Here is a 21,171-nt window from a genome sequence, read left to right as displayed (position 1 = left end):
ATTGTGCCTCAAAAATTAAAGGAATACTTCGTTAGGCGTAGAAGATAAATTTCAACACTAAAGGATTTAGAACAGTAAGTGTCTCAGTTGCTAGGAAAAGTAGGGAGTCTTTAAATCAATTGCATATCCTGCAGAGGCTTTGAAGGATGACAGATGTTGTATCTGTCTCTTGTGAAGGGTATAATCAGTGATCTGAAGTATTTCAGACCTGTTATGACTATTTCCTTGTAATAAACCTTGTAATTTGATTGACTCAAAATAGAACCATAAAACACTGCAGAGGGTCATGTAGCAGATTTTGCCTAACATTAGTCTTGCAACTATGTCAGTGTTTACAGTGTTTACAGTGACAGTATAGTAGTGGAATGTAACTCAAAGAAGCACATTTTTAGATGCCCATCTGTGACTTTTTTTTAATTTTTTTTTTCTCCAAAACTAGGAAAGACTACTTAATTTAAAAGAGAAAACACATGTCAAGAATGAGTTAGTGTCGTAACATTTTCAGTATTCTCTGCCAGTTGACTACATAGCCCTAAAGGAAGACATGGAGTAAAATGGAAGCAATAAATAGCTATCTCCTATTTTTGCCTTGTCTTTTAGTACAGAGAAGGACTAAATTAAGAAGATTTGAAAACCAACAATTTAAAATGGATAAATAGAATCACAGAATAACTTAACTTAGGTTGGAAGGGACATTTAACTCCAAGAATGGAGACTGTGCAGCTTCTTGTACACCTCTTACAGCATTTGACCATCCTTACAGTGGCAAAAGTATTTTCTTACATCGTGTCCATTGCTTTTTGTTCTATCGTCATGCACCTCTGGGAGCACTCTGTCTCTATCTTCTCCGTACCTGCCCATGAGGTAGGTAGCTGCAGACCGCAGTAAACTCTGCCATTGGCCTCCTCTTCTTGAGGTGGAACAAACCTGCTTTCTTTGACCTCTCCTCTTATGCCACATGCTCCGCTATGTCAGTGTTTTCCCTGGTGCTGGGGAGCCCAGAACTGGACACAGTACTCCAGATGCTGTCTCACAAGTGCCAAACAGAAGGGAAGAATCATTTCTGCACCCTGCTGGTTACATTCCTGCTAACAACCCAGCGTGCAACTGGCCATCATTGCTGACTCCTGTTCAACCCTTTGTCCACCAGGACCCCCATGTCTTTCCCCACAAAGGTTCTCTGTAGACAGCTGGTCCCAGCCTGTACTGTTGTGTGGTGTTATCCTGGCTCAGATGCAGGACTTGGTATTACTGCCTTTGTTGGACTTCACAAACTTCCTGTCAGATCATCTTTCTGGTCTGTCCCTCTCTCTAGCAGCCCTGTCCTCCAGCGTATCAGGCACTCCCGCAGTTTGGTATTGTTCACACACTTGCTGGATGTGCTGGCCCATCATCCAGGGAACAGTTTTGATGCCTTGTATCAGTCCCTGAGGGACGCCACTGCTAATTTACTGCCCGTTGGACTTTGTACCACTTATCATCATCCCTGAGCCCAACAGTCAAGTCCATTTTCTACCCACCTTATTGTTCACTTATCCAGTCCATATCTCATGATTTAGTTATAAGGACACTATGGGAGATCATGTCAGAGGCCTTGCTGAAGTTGAGACACACAGCATCCATTACTTCCTTTTCTAGAGACAGTGTCATCTTGTCATAGAAGGCATTCGGGTCAATAAGGGACTGTTCACCCTTGCAGTTCTGTTCTGGCTCTTCCTGATTGCCCTTTTGTACTTCATGTGGTAATTGCTTCCAAGATTATTTTAATAATACTCCTGGAGACTGACCTGAGGCTGACTAGCCAATAATTGCCTGAATTTTTCTTGTTACCTTTCTTGAAGATGGCTGTGACATCTATCACTGGAAATCTGTCCCAATTGTCACAATCCTTCAGACATGATAGCAGAACTACAGTGATACTGAACTGCTCCTTTGACACTCTCAGATATGTCCCATGGACTTGTGTATGCCTAGCTGGCTTAAATAGTCCCTAGCTCAGTCTTTTTACCCTGACAGGTCTTGCTCCTCATAGCTTACTACCAGGGCACCATTCCTGTTCCTGTAGTTGCAGACCTGCAGGCAGAGAAGGAAGTCTTTGTTCTGTTGTAAGAAGTCTCAAGTTTCTAGGGCTGTCTGGAGCTTTTGACAGGCAGATGTGGCAGCTCTTTCTATGTTCTCTGATTACTCTTTGTATAACTAGATGCTTCACTTATGACTTGATAATTCATCTTCCAGAAGGTGAATCCCACAGCGTAAGAAAATGGGATAATGATATTGTGCATCCTTCCTTGGTTACCAAAAGCATTTTATGTCTATTTTAATTGTTCTCCGTGTGTTTCTACAGCATTTTATGTTGTCACATATATTTTGAGGTCAAAGGAGGAGATTGGGGTTAATCTGCTGACAAAGTTGAACAGTTCCAAGTAGAGGTTGGCCTGAAATGAAATGAATTTGACTGTGGAGATGGCAGTGGCCAATCTAAATGCTAAATGATTTTGCTGCTAAATGATCTTCTCACCCGATTGGAGTCTTGTCCTACAGTTTCACTGTTAGTGTATCTGACTGCCCTCATTGTTTGGACAATAGCCATACTTTTATAATTGTTCTTGCTTCTGTTCATTTTCAGGCCCTTCAGCTGTGGAATGCACTGTCTCAGAGTGTACTCTGTTTATCATATTTGCATACTTATACTAGAGAGACCCTCTGATTATTTGTAGCATGGCTTTTATGAGCCAGCCTTGTCCTAGCAAAAGTACTGAAAGTTCCTTGCCATAGTGCAAGACCTATTCAGGCAACTTAGGAGCTCAAGGGATTACAATTGTCAGAGGAGAAAAATCTATACATAAACACTATGACGCATGGAGCTCTGTGGTTTGAAGGATTGTCAGGCCTTCCTTGTTCCATAGTGTTTGTGTGTGGTATTTGCAGACTAATAATGCACCCTCAGGTTCTTCATATGGGACCTCTGGCTTTATCAGGCTTTTGGAGTATCTTGTCTGCTTAGTTGAGGTTTTGAAGATGAATCATAGGGGACTCGATCAAATGTCCTAGATTTTATCTTCAAGGATCATCTGCAGGTTAGTTGTGGGTTATGGGTTGACCATCTTGTCTTGCATGCTAACAAAAAGCATGTCTCAGAGCTTCCCTGAGTTCAGTCTCCTTCAGTCCTTCTGTGGTTGTGGAATAGGAAACTGCTCTATGCCTTTCCTCTATTGCACTGTTATCTAGGGTACTCCAGAAGACTTAATTGGATAGGGGCCTGTGATTTTTCTCAGACAAAGAGATCCATTGACTGCATTGGATTGTAAAATTTTTAACTGCATAAAAAATAAAAGTGGTCAAATAGTCCTATTTAACTATTATAGTTGAATAAAAAAATGCTTATAAACTGAAAATCAGTGCTTCTTTGCCTTCTTTTCCTCTCCTGTCTCTGACAACATACTGTTTGGTGGCCCTCCTTTGAACATGAAGTGCAGTAGTCTCACTATAATGCTTCAGTTGTATAAGTTATAAAGTTCCTGTTTGGAATCTCTTTATTCTTCATGCCTGAAGACTTCAACAGGAATAGGAATCCATGAATTATGGGAATACTAACTGAAATTTGGAAAGTGGAGGGGAATTTGTAGTTCTTCCTTCCTTGCTGCATATCCCACTCCTTCAGCAGGTTGGTGTTGCAAGTGTCGACACTGATTTGACTTTTGCTATTAAAATTGGAAAAATATCTCCTATAAATGTTTTCTCTCTCCACACTCCCCAGCTCCACCCCCTCCACCTCAAATATCTGTAGATTACTGTAAGAAAATTAGAATCTGTTACAGATGGAAGAATGAGGCAGTACTGAATAATAGTTCAAATTTAAGTATGGAGAGGGTGCCACCAACAGTCAGTAGAAGGAAGTGAAGTGAAATAACAGAGTTGTAGGTGGCTCTGAAATTGTTGTTTTATCCCTCAAAAGTAAAAGTTAAGACTACTTAATGGCCCAGTATCTTTTTTGTAAGTATGAAATGTTAAATATTTCTTTTTTCCCCTATAGGTGAAACAATCGCACAGCTTACAGACGTGGCCAGCTTGGATCATCCAGAATCTGATAGCCACATAACAATCTTTACGGATAAAACGGGTGTGGTAAAAGCTGCAAGGTTGTTGCTTTCTTCTGTCACAAAGGTGCTGGTGTTAGCAGACAGAATTGTTATTAAGCAAATTATAACTTCCAGAAACAAGGTATTTGTAGCTTCTTTTTTGTTTTGTTTAACTGATACCTGCAGTCAATGCAAAAGAGTGGTGGTAAATGAAGTGGTATTTTCATTGTATCTGTAGAGGAAGTGCAAAATAAAGAGGTAAAAATTAATGTCTTGCACATGTTCACCTTTAAGGGGGTGGCTGTAAGTCAGGAGGAATAAAATAACAATTTTCAGTGACTTTCTACATTTTGTGACCTGTATTGCTCTGTTGACTTAGTATGCTGGGGAAGATGCTGTGTTAGTGCTTGCTTAACTTTAAGTTTACTGTGAGGTGGAAAGTGTGTCTGTCAGTAAAATGGCCAATAAAAGTTTCTACTTGTTAAGGACAGGATGTTTGTACTGTCAGGATCAAGACAAGGAGAGCATTATGAATGTGTTTAAGGCAAAAAGCTGTGAGGAATGCTGATGAAAGTCTGTGCTAGTGAAGTGAGGTTTACAGATTAAAAGTTTTTGTGCAGTTTAAATTATGTCTTGAAACTTAGCTGGAAACTACTTAGCTGATTTAAATAATGTATGAAGGCCCCTTTAACCTCAAATGTTGGGTATTTCATGTACTGCACTGTCTTGCCTATAGGATATGCTTTTTTTATTTTTTTCTTCCCTGATGTGCTAAAACAAAAACAGAAAAACCTCATGTTTGAAAAATGAGAGCCTGATAGGGCCTGTTTTTTTCCATTAATTTTCAATTTGTAATCCAGAGCAGAGCCCCTCTTTCCTCTTTTGACTCCTTATGCTATCTCTCTCCCTTTGTCCCAGTTTGCTTTCCAGACATGCTGGTCTCTATTTTGCAGCTTCTAGATCCAAGACACATAGTTGAGTCCAGGATTCAAAAACTACGGTAATACCTGCTTCAGTCTGGCTTTAGACTTCGCAGCACTGATTTGCTGTCTTAGTGCTCTTTTCTTCTCCCAGTGGTTGGTGAAGATGGCAGCAGTTTTATCAATTTTAATTTGCTGAAGTTACTTGCAGCTTTGGGGTTTTTTTTTGCCCTGGAGACCAGAATGTTACATTTAATACCTTTTGCTGCCTTTCATGAGCTTTTCTTCTGCCGTCATCAGCAACCATGCAGTGATCTAAATTAATTTACCTTTCCAAAAGTGGCTGGACACAGATTTAGGCTACAGAGCAACTGTGCAAGTGCTTGTATCATGAAGCAATAAGGAGGGATATATCCTTTCAGCAGCTGGGCATTGGTTTATGATAGTCTTAAATATATATGAAAATATTATCATATATACAGTGATATGAATATAGTAAGCGTAGGTGCGGGATTTAGTTTTGAAGGTATTTAAAATGAAGTCTCATATTCCAGAGTAGGTGTGTCTGACTCTGATTGCCATAGTCACCCTAGTCTTTGTGGTCTTCTGGGTTTTACTGCATTCTCCTTTCTACGCATAGTCTAAATGTGTTTGAGAATGTCTGCTTCCGTTTGTGGTACCAGTAGAGCAATTCACGTCTCTAGGACCAAATTAAACAAATGATGGTGTCTTATACAGGCATACCCTCATATTTATAGAGTACACTCCTGAAAAGTGTGTCAGATACTGGTATGATGGATAGCAAAGCAGTTCTTCCTGTAAGAAATATTGTGGTAGAGGGATGATGTGGGCAGGGACTTAAGAAGTGCACACAAGTACTCAGAGACAGCATAGCATAATATGGCGTAGAGCATGGAAAGGCAGGAACAGGATCATTAGTACTGCCAACTGGAGCAGATGCCAGCTTCTTGGAGTGGGTCACTGTTCCAGAAGATCTCAGCTGTATTTTCATCTTAGAGACTGAATGCCTGATGTTAAACTTCTAGTGCCGGTTTTCTTGCTGCCTCTTTCTGAACGCCTTCATTTTCATTGTCATCATCATCTTCCTCATATGAATCAAGAGTAGTTAAGTCAACGAAGGGCAAAGGACAGAAAAACAGCTTAGTGGTTGGATGTCCAATCTCACAGACTGATGAAGTGATTGAGATCTTCTGGAATGGTGATCTGTTCCAGAACCCAACCTCTGGTTGATGATCCCAATGATCCTGTTCCTGCTTCTGCATCCTCTGCACCATATATACCGTTCCTGTGTTCTTAGATTGTGTGCATTTCTTAAGGCCCTGCCCACATCTTTCCTACCTTACAAAATTTGTTTCACTGTCCATCAGACTTAGTCACTACATCAGTGAGCTTAAAGTCTTGCTCCGCTCACTGTCTTCAGTCAGGTGAGGAGTGCCAGAACAACAAATAGGGAAGTGAGAGATAGTGGGGGTGTTGCTGCACTATGCGGATTGGATCAAAATATGGATGTGCCCTGAAGTGATGTCAGCCTATGACTGCCTTCTGAAAGGCAACATTCATAGTGCAGCAGTAGCTGTGTAATACTAAGTTCTAATTTAGATATTTATAGGAACTTAAAGCCTTTTTTGATACATATTTTTAACCTTGTATTTAAAAATGTACATTTTAATTACTATTCTGTGTGTTTCATGTTGAATAAAGTTTAAAATGAAAAATTATGAAGAAATCACAGGTATTTTGCATTTTAACAGCTTCTTGAATAAGATTTAGACAAATTTAGAGCTGTCTATACAGTTTCTCCCTGTATGTAGTTTCTTGGAATGTCAGCTCTGCCTGGAACGTCTATAATTGTTACCTGTAATGGAAATATGTGTGCTTTCACTGAAATTTGTATTTGACAAGAGATTTCTCATGACAGAAACACTTGCTCTAGGGTAACTGTAACAGAGTTGCTTGCAAGCAAGACCATACTCATGAAGTACTATACTTGCCTAAACCAAGAATGATTGAGCATAATTGCTATTATCCATTCTTAGAAGAGAAAGTTGGACCTTAACTTGTATGTTTTCTCCTTTCTCCACATTCACTTTTCTACATCTTCACTTTCCCAGTCCTGTGGCTCTCTGCTTCTTCCACTCTCATACTGCTGTTTTCACATCTTCATCTTTGTGCAGCTTCCTTCCAAGTCCTTTATACCCCAGCCTTGCTCGTGCATCAACACCTGAATCATGAAAGTTCCTGTTTCTGCAGCCTTTGTGGAACTGACTGCATAACATAAGATACTTGGACAGATACTGCAGTCTAATATTGCATGATAAAGCAATATCAGTTCCACAGTACTCGCAGGACTTAGTGAAACATTTGCTTTACCTAGATTATAACTATGAGATCGAGCAGCTGCTCTATTACAAAAGAACTGGTGCTTCTAGGAGGATTTGCCTGGGTTGCAGGGAAGGGATAGTTTGTCATAATCAGGTATTAGACTGCTTTTTTTAGTTGGAGGGGAAGATACTTTTGGCATAGGGAAAGAGAAATAAGTTGAAGTTTCTCTCTTTCAAGTACAGTTTGTTAAATTTTCATGCGGTATCTTATCTCCAGTCTGAAACACAATAAAGAACTGCTTTGACTGTCTTCCCTTCTGAAGAAATTTAGTGGATTTGAAAGATCACTTTGGGATTAGCAACTATACCTCTAACCTGAAAAACCCTAATGATAATCTGTGTTATAAACCATATTGTAGTGACTTCAGCAGGATAGCTTCAGTAATTTATAAGCTATATGATAATTTTTGCTGAATGTTTTAAAAAATGCTGATTTTGCATGCTTTTATGTATCGAGTAAGAGCTTGATACAACTTGGGTTCGTTTAGTTCTTTGTTTTATATAGAGCTAATAAAAATCTTCAGAGTTACAGTAAGTTGTTACGGAAAGTATAAAACTATACATTAACGCATTTGTAACTTTTTTTGTTTTCTTTTGTGCAATGCTGTTGCTTTTTTTTTTTTTTTTAAATGCACACAGACATTAAAATACCTGTCTGTTCAACTGTGATTTTAGACTTTGAAAGTTATGCATCTGAAATTGAACTTTGAAATTGAGAGTTACAACATAGGGATATAATCTGTATATTAATTTCAAGTACTTACGTTTTTAAATTCAGTATGACACTAACATTTTCCTAAATCTGGAAGTTGAATGCTGAAATACTGTTACTCTTGATACTGGGAAGAGTAAGGAAAATGTTTTTTAGGGTTGACAACAAATGACTCATTTTGAATGAAGCATGATTATTAATTTAGACTTGATTTCCAGCTGTTGAGTTATTAATGCTTAAATAGTGACAAAATATATACATTTTAAACAACACGATTTAGAAATGTCTGCAAATAATAATATTCCTAGTTTAGTAATAATGTTTTCTGTTTAGCATCTTGATAATCTACAGTATTTTCCCTTATCTTGCAGGTTCTTGCAACAATGGAACAACTAGAAAAAGTCAGTAGTTTCCAGGAGTTTGTACAAATATTCAGCCAGTTTGGAAATGAAATGGTAGAGTTTGCCCATTTAACTGGAGATCGGCAAAATGTAAGTATTAATAAAAAGCTGTGAGAGATGATGTAAGGTATCATTTTCATCTGATTCACTGGAAGATTTGCGTTCTTCTGGCATGATTAACTATTACAAAACAAAACAATTGCTGGTGTCCTATCTCTGAAACCTAACTTCTTCTCCTTGCTCTACCCAAAGGACATCTTTTGATTTTAAAAGCTCAGCCTGAGAAATATCACTGCATTGTTTGATCTGCATATCTTCCAGAAGGCTGGGTGCATGTTATTTGAGATGTGCTTTGGCTTCAATCATTGTCTTTTGGCTCTAAATTTTCTGGCTTATTACTCTGGTAGAGAATTTGTTTGTTGTTACGTGGCAGAAACATTTGATGTTTGCACATAGTGAAGGGATTTGAAATCAGAGTAATTATTTTAGAAAACTCTAAACATGAAATCTTTAGATCTTAATAAAGCATTTGCCTTTTTTTTTTAATTATTCTGGATTATTTTTCTAGGTTTAGGTCAAAACCTTCTTATGTTGGGGTAATGGTTTTTTACTTCTCGCATGTAGCTACTCTTTCAAAGCCTTTCATTCATGCAGGAAGCTTTTTGCTGCTACTTCCATGTAAATGAAAGGTTTGCTGAGGCTTAAGACTTCTGCTGTGAGCTCTAGTTGCTTCCCCTTGGCAATCAAATCCTCCATTCACAACTGAACCAGGGTCTGATATAGATATACAGAGTCCCTAATATCCAGCAAAATACAGAATTCAATTTGTATAAACAATTGGCCAACCATATGCATGTCCTTTTACTGTTGATGCGTTCAGAGTCTGCTAAGTACATGCTCAGTATCAAAGAATCAGTTCTGGAAAAGCTACATATAATTAAAGGAAATATCTGCTTGGAAATGAACTCTCTTTATTTCTCCCTGAAATATTCATAGCAGTTGTTCCTTGGAAAGAGACAGGTGCATTACTAGTAATTGATATTCTTTTCAACTATTTTTGGTTTTCAGTGTTAACTGGTCTTTGGCTCTCCCGTCCTTGCCTACTTGACTCTTGGAAAAGAGTCACTCTTTTGGAAAGAGCGGAAACACTCTTTTGGAAAGAGTGTTTCATTCGGGGAGGTTTACACAGCACTGGGCCTGCTGGCGACGGATGGAGTTCAGCTGTCTCACAAGGGGAAAAGGATTCTCGCATATGAGTTGGCGGGGCTCATCGAGAGGGCTTTAAACTAGGTTCGAAGGGGGAAGGGGATAAAACCAGGCTCACTAGAGAAGAGCCTAGGGGCGGCACGCCAATGTCGGGGGAGAAATCGGTAGCCCAGCTCAAGTGCATATACACCAATGCACGCAGCATGGGAGGCAAACAGGAGGAGCTGGAAGCCATTGTGCAGCGGGGTAGCTATGATTTAGTCACCATCATGGAAACATGGTGGGATGAGTCTTGAGTGCTGCAATGGATGGCTATAAGCTCTTCAGAAGGGACAGGCGAGGAAGGAGAGGCGGTGGGGTAGCCCTGTATGTTAGGGAATGCTTCGACTGTCTAGAGCTCAATGATAGTGATGATGAGGTCGAGTGCTTGTGGGTAAGGATGAGGGGGAAGGCCAACAAGGCAGATATCCTGCTGGGAGTCTGTTATAGACCACCTAGCCAGGATGAGGAGGCAGATGAAATATTCTACCTGAGGCTCGCAGAAGTCTCCCAGTCGCTAGCCCTTGTTCTCGTGGGGGACTCCAACTTTCCGGACGTCTGCTGGAAATACCACACGGCAGAGAGGAAACAGTCGGAGGTTCCTGGAGTGTGTGGAGGATAACTTCCTGACGCAGCTGGTAAGTGAGCCCACCAGGGGAGGTGCCTCACTTGACCTGCTGTTCACAAACAGAGAAGGACTGGTGGGAGATGTGGTGGTCGGAGGCCGGCTTGGGCTTAGCGACCATGAAATGATAGAATTCTCAATACTTCGTGAAGTAAGGAGGGGGCCAGCAAAACCACTACCATGGACTTCCGGAGGGCGGACTTTGGCCTCCTCAGGACACTGGTAGAGAGGGTCCCTTGGGAGACAGTCCTGAAGGGCAAAGGGGTCCAGGAAGGCTGGACGTTCTTCAAGAAGGAAGTCTTAAAGGCACAGGAGCGGGCTGTCCCCATGTGCCGTGAGAAGAACGGGCGGGGAAGACGACCGGCCTGGCTGAACAGAGAGCTCTGGCTGGGACTCAGGAAAAAAAGGAGAGTTTACCACCTTTGGAAGAAGGGGCAGGCAACTCAAGAAGAGTACAGGAATCTCGTTAGGTCGTGCAGAGAGGAAATTAGAAAGGCAAAAGCCCAGCTAGAACTCAACCTGGCCACTGTCGTGAGAGACAATAAAAAATGCATTTACAAGTATATTAATGACAAAAGGAGAGCCATGGAGAATCTCCATCCTCTATTGGATGTGGGGGGGAACGTTGCCACCAAGGACGAGGATAAGGCTGAGGTACTCAACGCCTTCTTTGCCTCAGTCTTTAATAGTCAGAGCAGTTATCCCCAGGGTACTCAGCCCCCTGAGCTGGAAGACAGGGACGGCGAGCAGGATAAACCCCCCATAATCCAAGAGGAAGAAGTTAATGACCTGCTACACCACCTGGATGCTCACAAGTCTATGGGGCCGGGTGGGATTCATCCGAGGGTACTGAGGGAGCTGGCGGAGGAGCTTGCCGAGCCGCTCTCCATCATTTACCAGCAGTCCTGGTTAACTGGGGAGGTCCCGGATGACTGGAGGCTCGCCAATGTGACTCCCATCTACAAGAAGGGCCGGAGGGAGGATCCGGGGAACTACAGACCGGTCAGCCTGACCTCGGTGCCGGGGAAGATCATGGAGCGGTTCGTTTTGAGGGCGCTCACGAGCCATGTGCGGGACAACCAGGGGATCAGGCCCAGCCAGCACGGGTTCATGGAAGGCAGGTCCTGCTTGACCAACCTGATCTCCTTCTATGAGCAGGTGACCCGCCTCGTGGATGAGGGAAAGGCTGTGGATGTGGTCTACCTGGACTTCAGTAAAGCCTTTGACACTGTCTCCCACAGCATTCTCCTAGAGAAGGTGGTGGCTCACGGCCTAGACAGGTGCACTCTTCGCTGGGTAAAAAACTGGCTGGACGGCCGAGCCCAGAGAGTTGTGGTGAAGGGAGTTAAATCCAGTTGGCGGCCGGTCACGAGCGGTGTTCCCCAGGGCTCAGTATGGGGGCCGGTCCTGTTCAATATCTTTATCAACGATCTGGACGAGGGGATCGAGTGCTCCCTCAGTAAGTTTGCAGACGACACCAAGTTGGGCGGGAGTGTTGATCTGCTGGAGGGTAGGAAGGCTCTGCAGAGGGACCTGGACAGGCTGGATCGATGGGCTGAGGCCAACTGTATGAGGTTCAACAAGGCCAAGTGCCGGGTCCTGCACTTGGGTCACAACAACCCCATGCAACGCTACAGGCTTGGGGAAGAGTGGCTGGAAAGCTGCCCAGAGGAAAAGGACCTGGGGGTGCTGGTTGACAGCCGGCTGAACATGAGCCGGCAGTGTGCCCAGGTGGCCAAGAAGGCCAACGGCATCCTGGCCTGTATCAGAAATAGTGTGGCCAGCAGGAGCAGGGAGGTGATCGTGCCCCTGTACTCGGCACTGGTGAGGCCGCACCTCGAATCCTGTGTTCAGTTTTGGGCCCCTCACTACAAGAAGGACATGGAGGTGCTGGAGCGTGTCCAGAGAAGGGCAACGAAGCTGGTGAAGGGCCTGGAGCACAAGTCTGAGGGGAGCGGCTGAGGGAACTGGGACTGTTTAGCCTGGAGAAGAGGAGGCTGAGGGGAGACCTCATCGCGCTCTACAACTACCTGAAAGGAGGTTGTAGTGAGGTGGGTGTTGGTCTCTTCTCCCAAGTAACAAGCGATAGGATGATTTGAAATGGCCTCAAGTTGCGCCAAGGGAGGTTTAGATTGGACATTAGGAGAAATTTCTGTACTGAAAGAGTGGTCAGGCCTTGGAACAGGCTGCCCAGGGAAGTGGTTGAGTCACCATCCCTGGAAGTGTTTAAAAGACATGTAGATGAGGCGCTTAGGGACGTGGTTTAGTGGGCATGGTGGTGTTGGGTTGACGGTTGGACTCGATGATTTTAGAGGTCTTTTCCAACCTTAATGGTTCTATGATTCTATGATTACTACTTTTTAAATTGTGTCAGGACTTTCTTGATATGCTGACTTTACAGTGTGTAGGCTGCTATGTGATATTGTTAGTTTTATTGGGAGGAGACATCCCTCAAAGTATTCTTCCTTAGTGTAATTATAACAAGTATGCCAGAAACTTTTGATTTATGAGAATGTAATGTCAGAATTTCAGAAATGAGCTGTTTTTTTTTAAAATGTGGTGATTTTGATCTTAAAGGTTTTCTGTAGTTGCTGAATAAAAATGTCAAAACAGACTGCTGCTGTGATTTATCCGGGTTTTTTTGCTAATCTAGGGTAAATTAGGATTAATTCCATCCTGTAAACTGTTCCCTTTTCAGCTGGTCCCATTCAGTTGCCTGTTTAACACTCAAATAGCACTCAGCTATCTTTGCGAGCATTGAGAAAATCTTAGTTGTAGCTTTGTAAGTTCTTCCTCTTGTTAGACCCTCTTACGCATTGAGGGATTCACATCTTGCCCTCTTCCCTCCCTCCCACCTCCATCCCAGTTTGGACTCTAAATTCTTCCCTTTTGATGAACTTCTCTGGGGGTATAGTTCGGTTTTGCAGATATATCCCTCTCCCTGGAGAGTTTTTGAAAAGTTTCTGTACTCAATGCCTTTCTACAGAGAAATTGCTTTTTTAGCCTGTTAAAACTTTCTTTATTACTGGTATGTAGTAAATATAACACTCAAGTAGACGAAAGATTTATTTTATTTTTCCTTCACTGCAGTACAATGAAAAGCTAGTGTTCTCTGTCTCTGCCTTACCCTCCCCCCATTTCAGAAAATATTTTTTAGTCAGCTGTTCTTTTCCCCTCATTTTTCTGTTTTATCAATAATGCTATATGATAAAGGTAGCAAAATTAGTGACGGTTTACATAAACACTCTGTATCTCTGAGATCTTCCTTCTTTGAAATCTGAATTGAATAGAGCCAAGAATAAATGCATAAATTAAAATCTGTCTGAAAAGCAAGTTCTAGATCATGAGTTAGGCTGAAAATAGCCGTTGTCAGACATAAAGAAGCTTTCTCACAACCCATCCATCTGCAAGAGAGTTTCCTTTTTCCAGCAGTTAACATTTTAGATACTCTGTAATATTCAGGTCATTTTTTCTTTTGGTGTTCAGGATTTGAAGGATGAGAAGAAAAAGGCTAGAATGGCAGCATCTAGGGCTGTTCTTGAGAAGTGCACCATGATGCTCCTAACTGCTTCAAAGGTGAGTAAGTATGCGCGCTCTTACACAGCTTGGATAAATCAGAGTATGGCATCTGGCAGGGTAGCTGACTCTTCTTTCTCAGCCCCACTTTAAACTTCGTGCTAAAGAAGGGTGTAAGAATAAAGAATGAGTAGAGGAAAATCTTTATATTCTGAGTAACAGTATGAATTCTACTTAACACAATAGGAGTTTAACAGAAAGAATTTATCATATTCTAACACATTGTTTAGACTTGCCTTAGCAGGAAGCATTCATTTCGCTATACTGCATGTGTACTCTTTCATAATACTTACTTTTCTTTCTTCAAAAAGACTTGTTTGAGGCATCCAGACTGTGAATCTGCTCGTATAAACAAAGACGGAGTTTTTCATCGGATGAGATTAGCTTTGGAACAGGTAATAGAAATTGTAACTGACTCTAGACCAAACGGAGAAAATGAAATGGCCCACATCAGCATATATTCTGGCATCAAAGAATTCAAGGTAAGAGTAGAAATAGTATTGTTTTCTACAGCCTAATAAATTACCTCAAAACTAGAATTCGGGAGGGCGGGGGGGAAGGGGAAATTTTTACATTTCAAATGGTGGAACTGCATCTTTTCAGCAGTGTTAACTTAAATAACTGTCCCAAAATGTTAGAGAATCTGACAAGAGGTGATTATAATTTCATTGTCATTGCCAAAATACACCTTTTGATACTTGCCATCTCCTCCTGAATCAGAATGCATTCAGAACTCTAATGTTTTGTTGAGGTGATGCCTTGACATTGAATAAACTTAAGTATCAGGATACCAATCAGAACTTCATTAAAATAGTTGTGGAAGAATTCTTGCTTTATAATTGGTAGTATTTTTAAAACTGCACAGAAAAATATTCATCCAAACATTTTAAAGAACAAACTGTCATTCAAAGGAAATGTTATTGAATGAGCTGAAATTGTATCTTGTAGCTCAGTCGATTTTTCCTGATAAAGGCTTTTCTAAATTTCATACCAGTTAAGAACAGTTAATGAACAACAACCATGTCTTGTTTCTTTGGAGTCTGTAACTTTGATTTTTATTATTGTTTTCATTTATTTATTTCCCCCTCCCTTTAGAATTTGGTTGAAATTTTTGTGAAGTGCCTCAAAGTATTCAATTCGCTACATGTAAATTTTTAGAAAAATACTCAAAATAGATGATATGGACGTGGAAAAATCAAACAAAATCTGAATACACAATTTTTGAAAGTTACGGAACTTAAAAGCGTTTTATTGACAGTAGTCGAACAATAAAGTATTTGCTGTTACTTCTGGTAAGTGGCCAGTAATTTGCTGATGGTATTAGTACATTAAAAAAAAAAAATCCCAAACCATAAACTGGAGGTCTGAATACAAGCAAATTGCTGGATTACTTTGAAAATAGGTAAATAATAAAAAAAAGCACTGAGGAGAAAAATAAAATGTAAAATGATGCATCTGCTCTCTGCATTTGCATCACAACTGTATAACCACATAAATTCTTAAGGAACTGATACGCTTCTTTTTCAGAATAAGGTGGAGGGTCTTCGTGAGAATCTTTATTTTCTCTCAAAAGAGAACCTTTCAACAATGCTGGAAGTTATCCTGGAACATACGGAGGACTTCACAGACTCTGCCTATACCAGTCATGAGCACAGAGAACACATTTTGGAGCTGTCTAAACAGGCTAAAATGGAACTAGAGCAGCTGGTTTCAGTGTGGATGCAAGCTGTAAGAGCTTTTTAGCAAAGTAAATCTTTTCACCTCTACTTTGGAAAGAAATTTTTAATGCAGTGTTTCTTCTGGTCTAGGAAGAGAGAACTGTGTGTATTCCTCACAGTGAGAGCTGATCAAGGAAGCCAGAGTTTGTTCTGTGCTTCTGCAGCTTCAATATGTTCTGTCCTCCCCCTGCCCCAGTGGTATTGCTTCATTGATTCTTTGATGGCTAAATTAGGCTACTAGTGGTGGTAGACTAATTTTAATGAAGCTGTAAGTGGAAACAAGAAGGTGAATAGAAGTATCATTGCACAGTCTTAAACAGTTAGGTCTTTTGGTTGAGTAATTCAGAGACTTCAATTGTCTTGATCCTGTGGCAGTGACCACAGTTTTTGTTTCTTGTTTTCAACAGAATATTGAAAACACTTAAACTATTGAAAAGGGGAGTATTCTAAAAAATTGACTGTTTTTTTAATCTTGTGGAGAGAGGGGGGAGAGGAAAGAGACATTAAGACTTACAGGCAATTATCGTTTGTCCTTTTTACAAGATTTGAATTATGGTAGTTTTCCTTTTTACAGCACATTAAGCCTCCCTCTGTCATTTGTCTTATCTTGTTCCTTGAAAATGATAGAAGATACACACAAAAGGGTGAGGAAAAGCAGAGATGGAAAATGCAGTTCTGTTTCTGATGCTGACTTGTTTTCAGTCTTATTCCTGGCAAAACATATAGCATAAAATCTTACCAACACTCTGAAATATGGCAGATGTGTATTAGTATAGAATACTTACTTAACTGAATGTATTACTTACGAGAAAGCATTTTTGTTCCTTTTCTCCTCTTCGAATCAGATGCTGTAGTCAGGTGTTCTTAATGCAGTAATGCAGTTTGAAGAGCATATAAATCTTATTGATAATACAGACTGTTGTTATTACAAAGACGACACATATAGAATATTAATTGCATAGAATCCCGTAACTGTAAGAAACTAAAACTGTGTTTGGCTTGGTGTTGGTGGTTAGCCCTGCAGGTAGCTGTGTAAGCACAGCTCAGCAATAGCTAACACATCCATCCCTGTGTTACCAACACTGTTTTTATCACAAATCCAAAACAGCACCATAGCAGATACTAGGAAGAAAATTAATTCTGTCCCAGCCAAAACCAGTACACTTGGGTATTTCTAAGCTCTGTTACTGGTGGAAAATGATCACCTCTAAATAATTTACGTGCTACATTTCAAGTGATAGAAATGAGAGCCTAGTACAAGACTATGCATATATATGATCCGTGAAAATACTTGGGTGTGCACGTGTGCTTATGCATTAAGTATTTTCATTAATAAATAACCCAGCCTAGCTGTGACTGAAGATGCAGTAAGCAGATAAAATAGTATCAACTCACTGAAGTAGCTGTTTAGTTTCAGCTCAGCAGCTTCATCGGAGGGTGAATATTTTCTGAGGGATTTAATATAATTCAAGTGGGATTGTTGACTTAAAAAAAAATATATTATTGTGCCTTGGGGATACATGAACTGGGGGATATGTAGAGCTCTTTGAGTGCCCAATTATTTCCCTTTCCACTCACCATAGCAAGCAGAGTAACTGTGAGTCTTCAGTGAAGAATGTATTTTAAAACAGAAGTGTCTTGTAACCTAGGTCAAGTCTGAATTAGACAGACATCACTGATCTGCTCTTTTTGTATTATTGTATGTTAATGAAAACTAGCTGGAGCACAACAGATAATCTAATGCTGTTGATTGAATTTTAAATGTTTCTGAAATCCTTCCTGATATGTTCGAGCTCATGAGATCACAAGCTACTGTCCTATTTTTGTTTTCCTGTAACCTTATTTTGGCTAGACAATTTCTTCACTTGTGTTTTTAAAAAAAAAAAAAAAAGAGAGAGAAAAGTTGCACATAGAAGGAGCAAAAATGTGCACATTAAATGAGTAAAAAATAAAAAGGACACTCTGGTGAGTGTAAAACATTATGCTCCTTGTGTTAAAAGTGATTTTGTGATGTTACACTTTTACACAAATTACTTAAAGGAAAGCATTAAATTTGAGAGACAGGTAGCTTTGAGACTTAGAACAGATAAGAATACCTGAGAAAATTATCATATTGGCTTGGGTGGATTTTTTTCCCTTTAAATAAAATTGAGGGTGTGCATGTCTATACCTACACACATTTTGTGTGTGTATGTTTATGTTAATTTAGATTCTGAGGGGCTAATTTTTTTGCAGCTACGGCCATGTTAACGGTCCCACCTATATTGTTTCCAGTAATTGTTTCCAATATATTTTGGAGGAGAATGCAAAATCACGGCTCCTTAATTCTTTTCCCAGTGTATGTCTCTTGACATTTGGGTAGTTCCATAGATAAGTGCTATTTGCAGAAGTGGAACCTCTGTCTTGAAGCTACCTCAACAAAATGTTGTTAGCTACTGTACTTGTTTAAATTAGACAATGATCTAAAGTCTACAAGGATGCTTTAAGTAACCTTTTTGTAATTCAATATAGAACATTTGGTACAACATTTTAGGTGCCACTTTATTTTAAAAGGGTGTTTACAGTTTAAAAAAAAAAAAAGCCTTATACTGTTGCTCTACTTTAGGATGTTTAGACAGAAGATTTTTGGAAGTTGTAAAGCTTAAGGAAACCCTTTTCCTGAGAAGAAGCTCAGTGAGGTTTAGAAATAAATTCCTGTTGAACAGAAACAGTCAATTAGCTTGCATAACTATTATTTTTAGATTTGATTTGGTGATAAATGTTTCTATAAAAGAATTTTTCAAATAGAATATACACAGGATGTGCAAATTAAAACATTACATCTAGAAAGAAAAGGCTGTCTTCTAAAGCAACTTGAAGCAATGACACATGATGTGAAGGTGCGATTTGCTGGGTTTTTTGTTTAATGTTCTGTCGGTTGCTTTCTTTGGCTTGTAGCAAAACCAGAAGACAAAGGATCTCATGGAAGACTTGGAAGTAGCCATTTTAAAAACATGCCAGTGCATGAATGAACTTAAAAGAGAGGTAAGTCTAGTTTAAGCAAGCATAAACTGAATAAAAGCTTGAATTTCTTACTCGTTGTATGTGAAGTTGTATGAAGTGTTGTACCCAAAAAGGCTAGTATCTATTTATGGGCAAGAGTAGCTAAATCAGAATTACATCGGGGAGCTAGTATGCATCTTCTGTGTCCTTGCTTAGAATTGATTAGAAATCTGTTGTATACATAGGCTCTTTGCTAACTCTGACAACAATAAAACAATAAAGAAATGTTTGGAAATAAGTACTATGTATATAATCATTACTTTAAATGTAAAGGCTAAACTTTCCATGGGGATGCATGCATCACTGTTTTAAATACTTTTTCTTGTAGTGTGTGCTTAAAGGAATAAATTACATTTCCTGTTTGTTTGTACTTAACCTGTTCTATTGATTTCTATAGCAGAAATGTGTTATGACAGTGCCTTATACTCAGATATTTTTCTAGGCAGTTGGCAACTGTGTATGTGCCTGTTGTAAATCATTCTTTTCCTGAATGCAAGCATGCTGGGTGTCAACTTACATACACATACAAGATAGCTGCCTCATTTGGCATGGGAGGGATTGCACTTGCTGATCCAAGGTCCTCCCCCCCCTCCCCTTAACAGATAGCATTGCTGCCTTGTCTGTTCCACAGATTTGAGCCAAATACAGAATTACTGGTTTCTGGCAGCTTCCAAAATATTTGCAAAGCATTCAGGTATCTTTTCAACTGTTTCATATTATTGTTCCTTTAAACAGATGGAGCAATGAAGACTAAGGACAGTGAGGGTTTCAATACTAGGCTACAGAGCAGTGCAAAGATGTTAGAGAAGTATGGTGAACTTGCTTAGACTGAGCTCTCAGCTGCTGTAACTGGAAAACCTTGACTGCTCAAAAACTCACGCTGCATATTTTTTAATAGAGTCAAAATGAGGAATTTTGTCTTCTGGATTCCTGAAGATTTGAACAGTGCTTTAAATCTATTTCAGTTGCTTTGTACTTTGCACTTCTGCTGTCAGGCAGTGTGTTGGGGTCCCAGAAAATGGAGGATATATAATTTGTGCACTTTGATTAATAGCTTTTTCTTTGGTCACCATTATGTAGGAAGTCAGTGGCAGAGCTTTTCCAGAGTGACATTCAGCTGCTTTAACTGCAAGATCATCCTTTTTGAGTAACATCACTCCTGTGTGCTGAATGAGGAGGAAGGGTTCCCAGTCAAAATAGTATGCGACTATGTAATTGCATAGATCATCAAGATAAGGGTGGCTGGAATATAGTATGTGGAAGAAATCATTAAGATCTTGTATTTTCTTGCAGCTCCATAAATGTAAATCTTACCATACTGTCCTGCCCACAGGTTTTTATTTATGAAAACATCATGCAATAAAAACTACACATTTACCACACTTAACTTAAAGAACTTTGTCAGGTGACAATAGTAGAAAATTACCTTCTGTAAACCAGCTGACAGAGGTGGCATAAAATACAAAATAGTGGGTTACGTGTGCCCTGTGATGTAGCTCCATATTAAAAGCAATGCAGGTGAAAACATAGCACGCTGTTTTAGAAATTGTGGAGCAAATTGAGTGGGTGTGGATTTCTAAATTAACAAATCCTAAATTCTGTATGACTTGCTTTGGTGACCTGTGGAGTATGAAAGCTTGCTTAGCAAGAGCTTTTTTAAAATGCACAGGATTCATGCTACTCGTAGAAGTAAATTTAGAGTATTATGTCATTTTCCTTGTTATCTATGTAGTGATTGCATTGGTCCCAGAGTAGCCATGCATCTGTACATGGCTGAGGAGGACTGTCCTGTCAGTCTGACTTCGGGTGCTGCAGTGTATCAGTCAGCAACCAGGATCTCTACTGGTGAAATTTAAGTATTGAGACTCTAATTAAAATGTTTTTGAGAACCTGGGTGGCTGGGAACACAAAACAGCCTTGTTAAAAGTAGTTCTTTCCCATCTCTGTCACTTTATGGAAGAAACAAAAGGTATGTTCTTTCCTTGACATGATTTTTCCTACTAATGATCAGAGACAGCATGAAGTAGAAGTAAATTTCTTTTTCAGATCAGGATGAAAAGAATGTGTAATGAAAAGGTAATCTCTATGTAGCCTATATATAAATGAGAATTGCCAGTTCCTACTCTAACATTACAAGCCTTGCAGATATCCTTTCTTCAGAGCTGACTTCATTTCTGAGATTAGTGGTTTATGCTAATTTTTAATGGCATGCGAGCAACGCTATATAAATAGTTTATAACAGGTTGTCATAGCTTTTTTTTTTCTTTAAAAAACAGTCGCAGCAGGTTTTGAGGCAACGGTTCAGGTTTCTTGCATGAAACGAAAAAAAAACCAAACAAAACCAAAAAACAACAACAAAAAAACCACCTTAATTCTGGACTGCACAGGAAGTACTGCCAGGGAAAGGGGGTAAAAATAGGTAGAGTCTAGTGGAATAAAAAACGCCATGTA

At 39.9% G+C, this 21,171-nt stretch overlaps 1 protein-coding gene across 1 annotated transcript in view; it reads left to right on the top strand.

Annotated features, from left to right (window-relative positions):
- The window catches only part of CTNNAL1 (catenin alpha like 1), a 49,862-nt gene that overhangs the window by 8,455 nt on the left and 20,236 nt on the right, over positions 1–21,171 (top strand). The window contains exons 3-8 of the mRNA XM_075140832.1: positions 4,034–4,221; positions 8,485–8,604; positions 13,871–13,960; positions 14,272–14,442; positions 15,488–15,688; positions 18,616–18,702. Of these exons, the coding sequence (XP_074996933.1) occupies positions 4,034–4,221; positions 8,485–8,604; positions 13,871–13,960; positions 14,272–14,442; positions 15,488–15,688; positions 18,616–18,702 (857 nt within the window). The remainder of the gene's footprint in view (positions 1–4,033; positions 4,222–8,484; positions 8,605–13,870; positions 13,961–14,271; positions 14,443–15,487; positions 15,689–18,615; positions 18,703–21,171) is intronic.

The sequence above is a fragment of the Calonectris borealis genome, chromosome 2, assembly GCF_964195595.1.
Source record: "Calonectris borealis chromosome 2, bCalBor7.hap1.2, whole genome shotgun sequence".
Lineage (NCBI taxonomy): Eukaryota > Metazoa > Chordata > Aves > Procellariiformes > Procellariidae > Calonectris > Calonectris borealis.
Note: the sequence above shows the minus strand (reverse complement) of the source record. Positions and strands in the feature narration are given on the sequence as shown.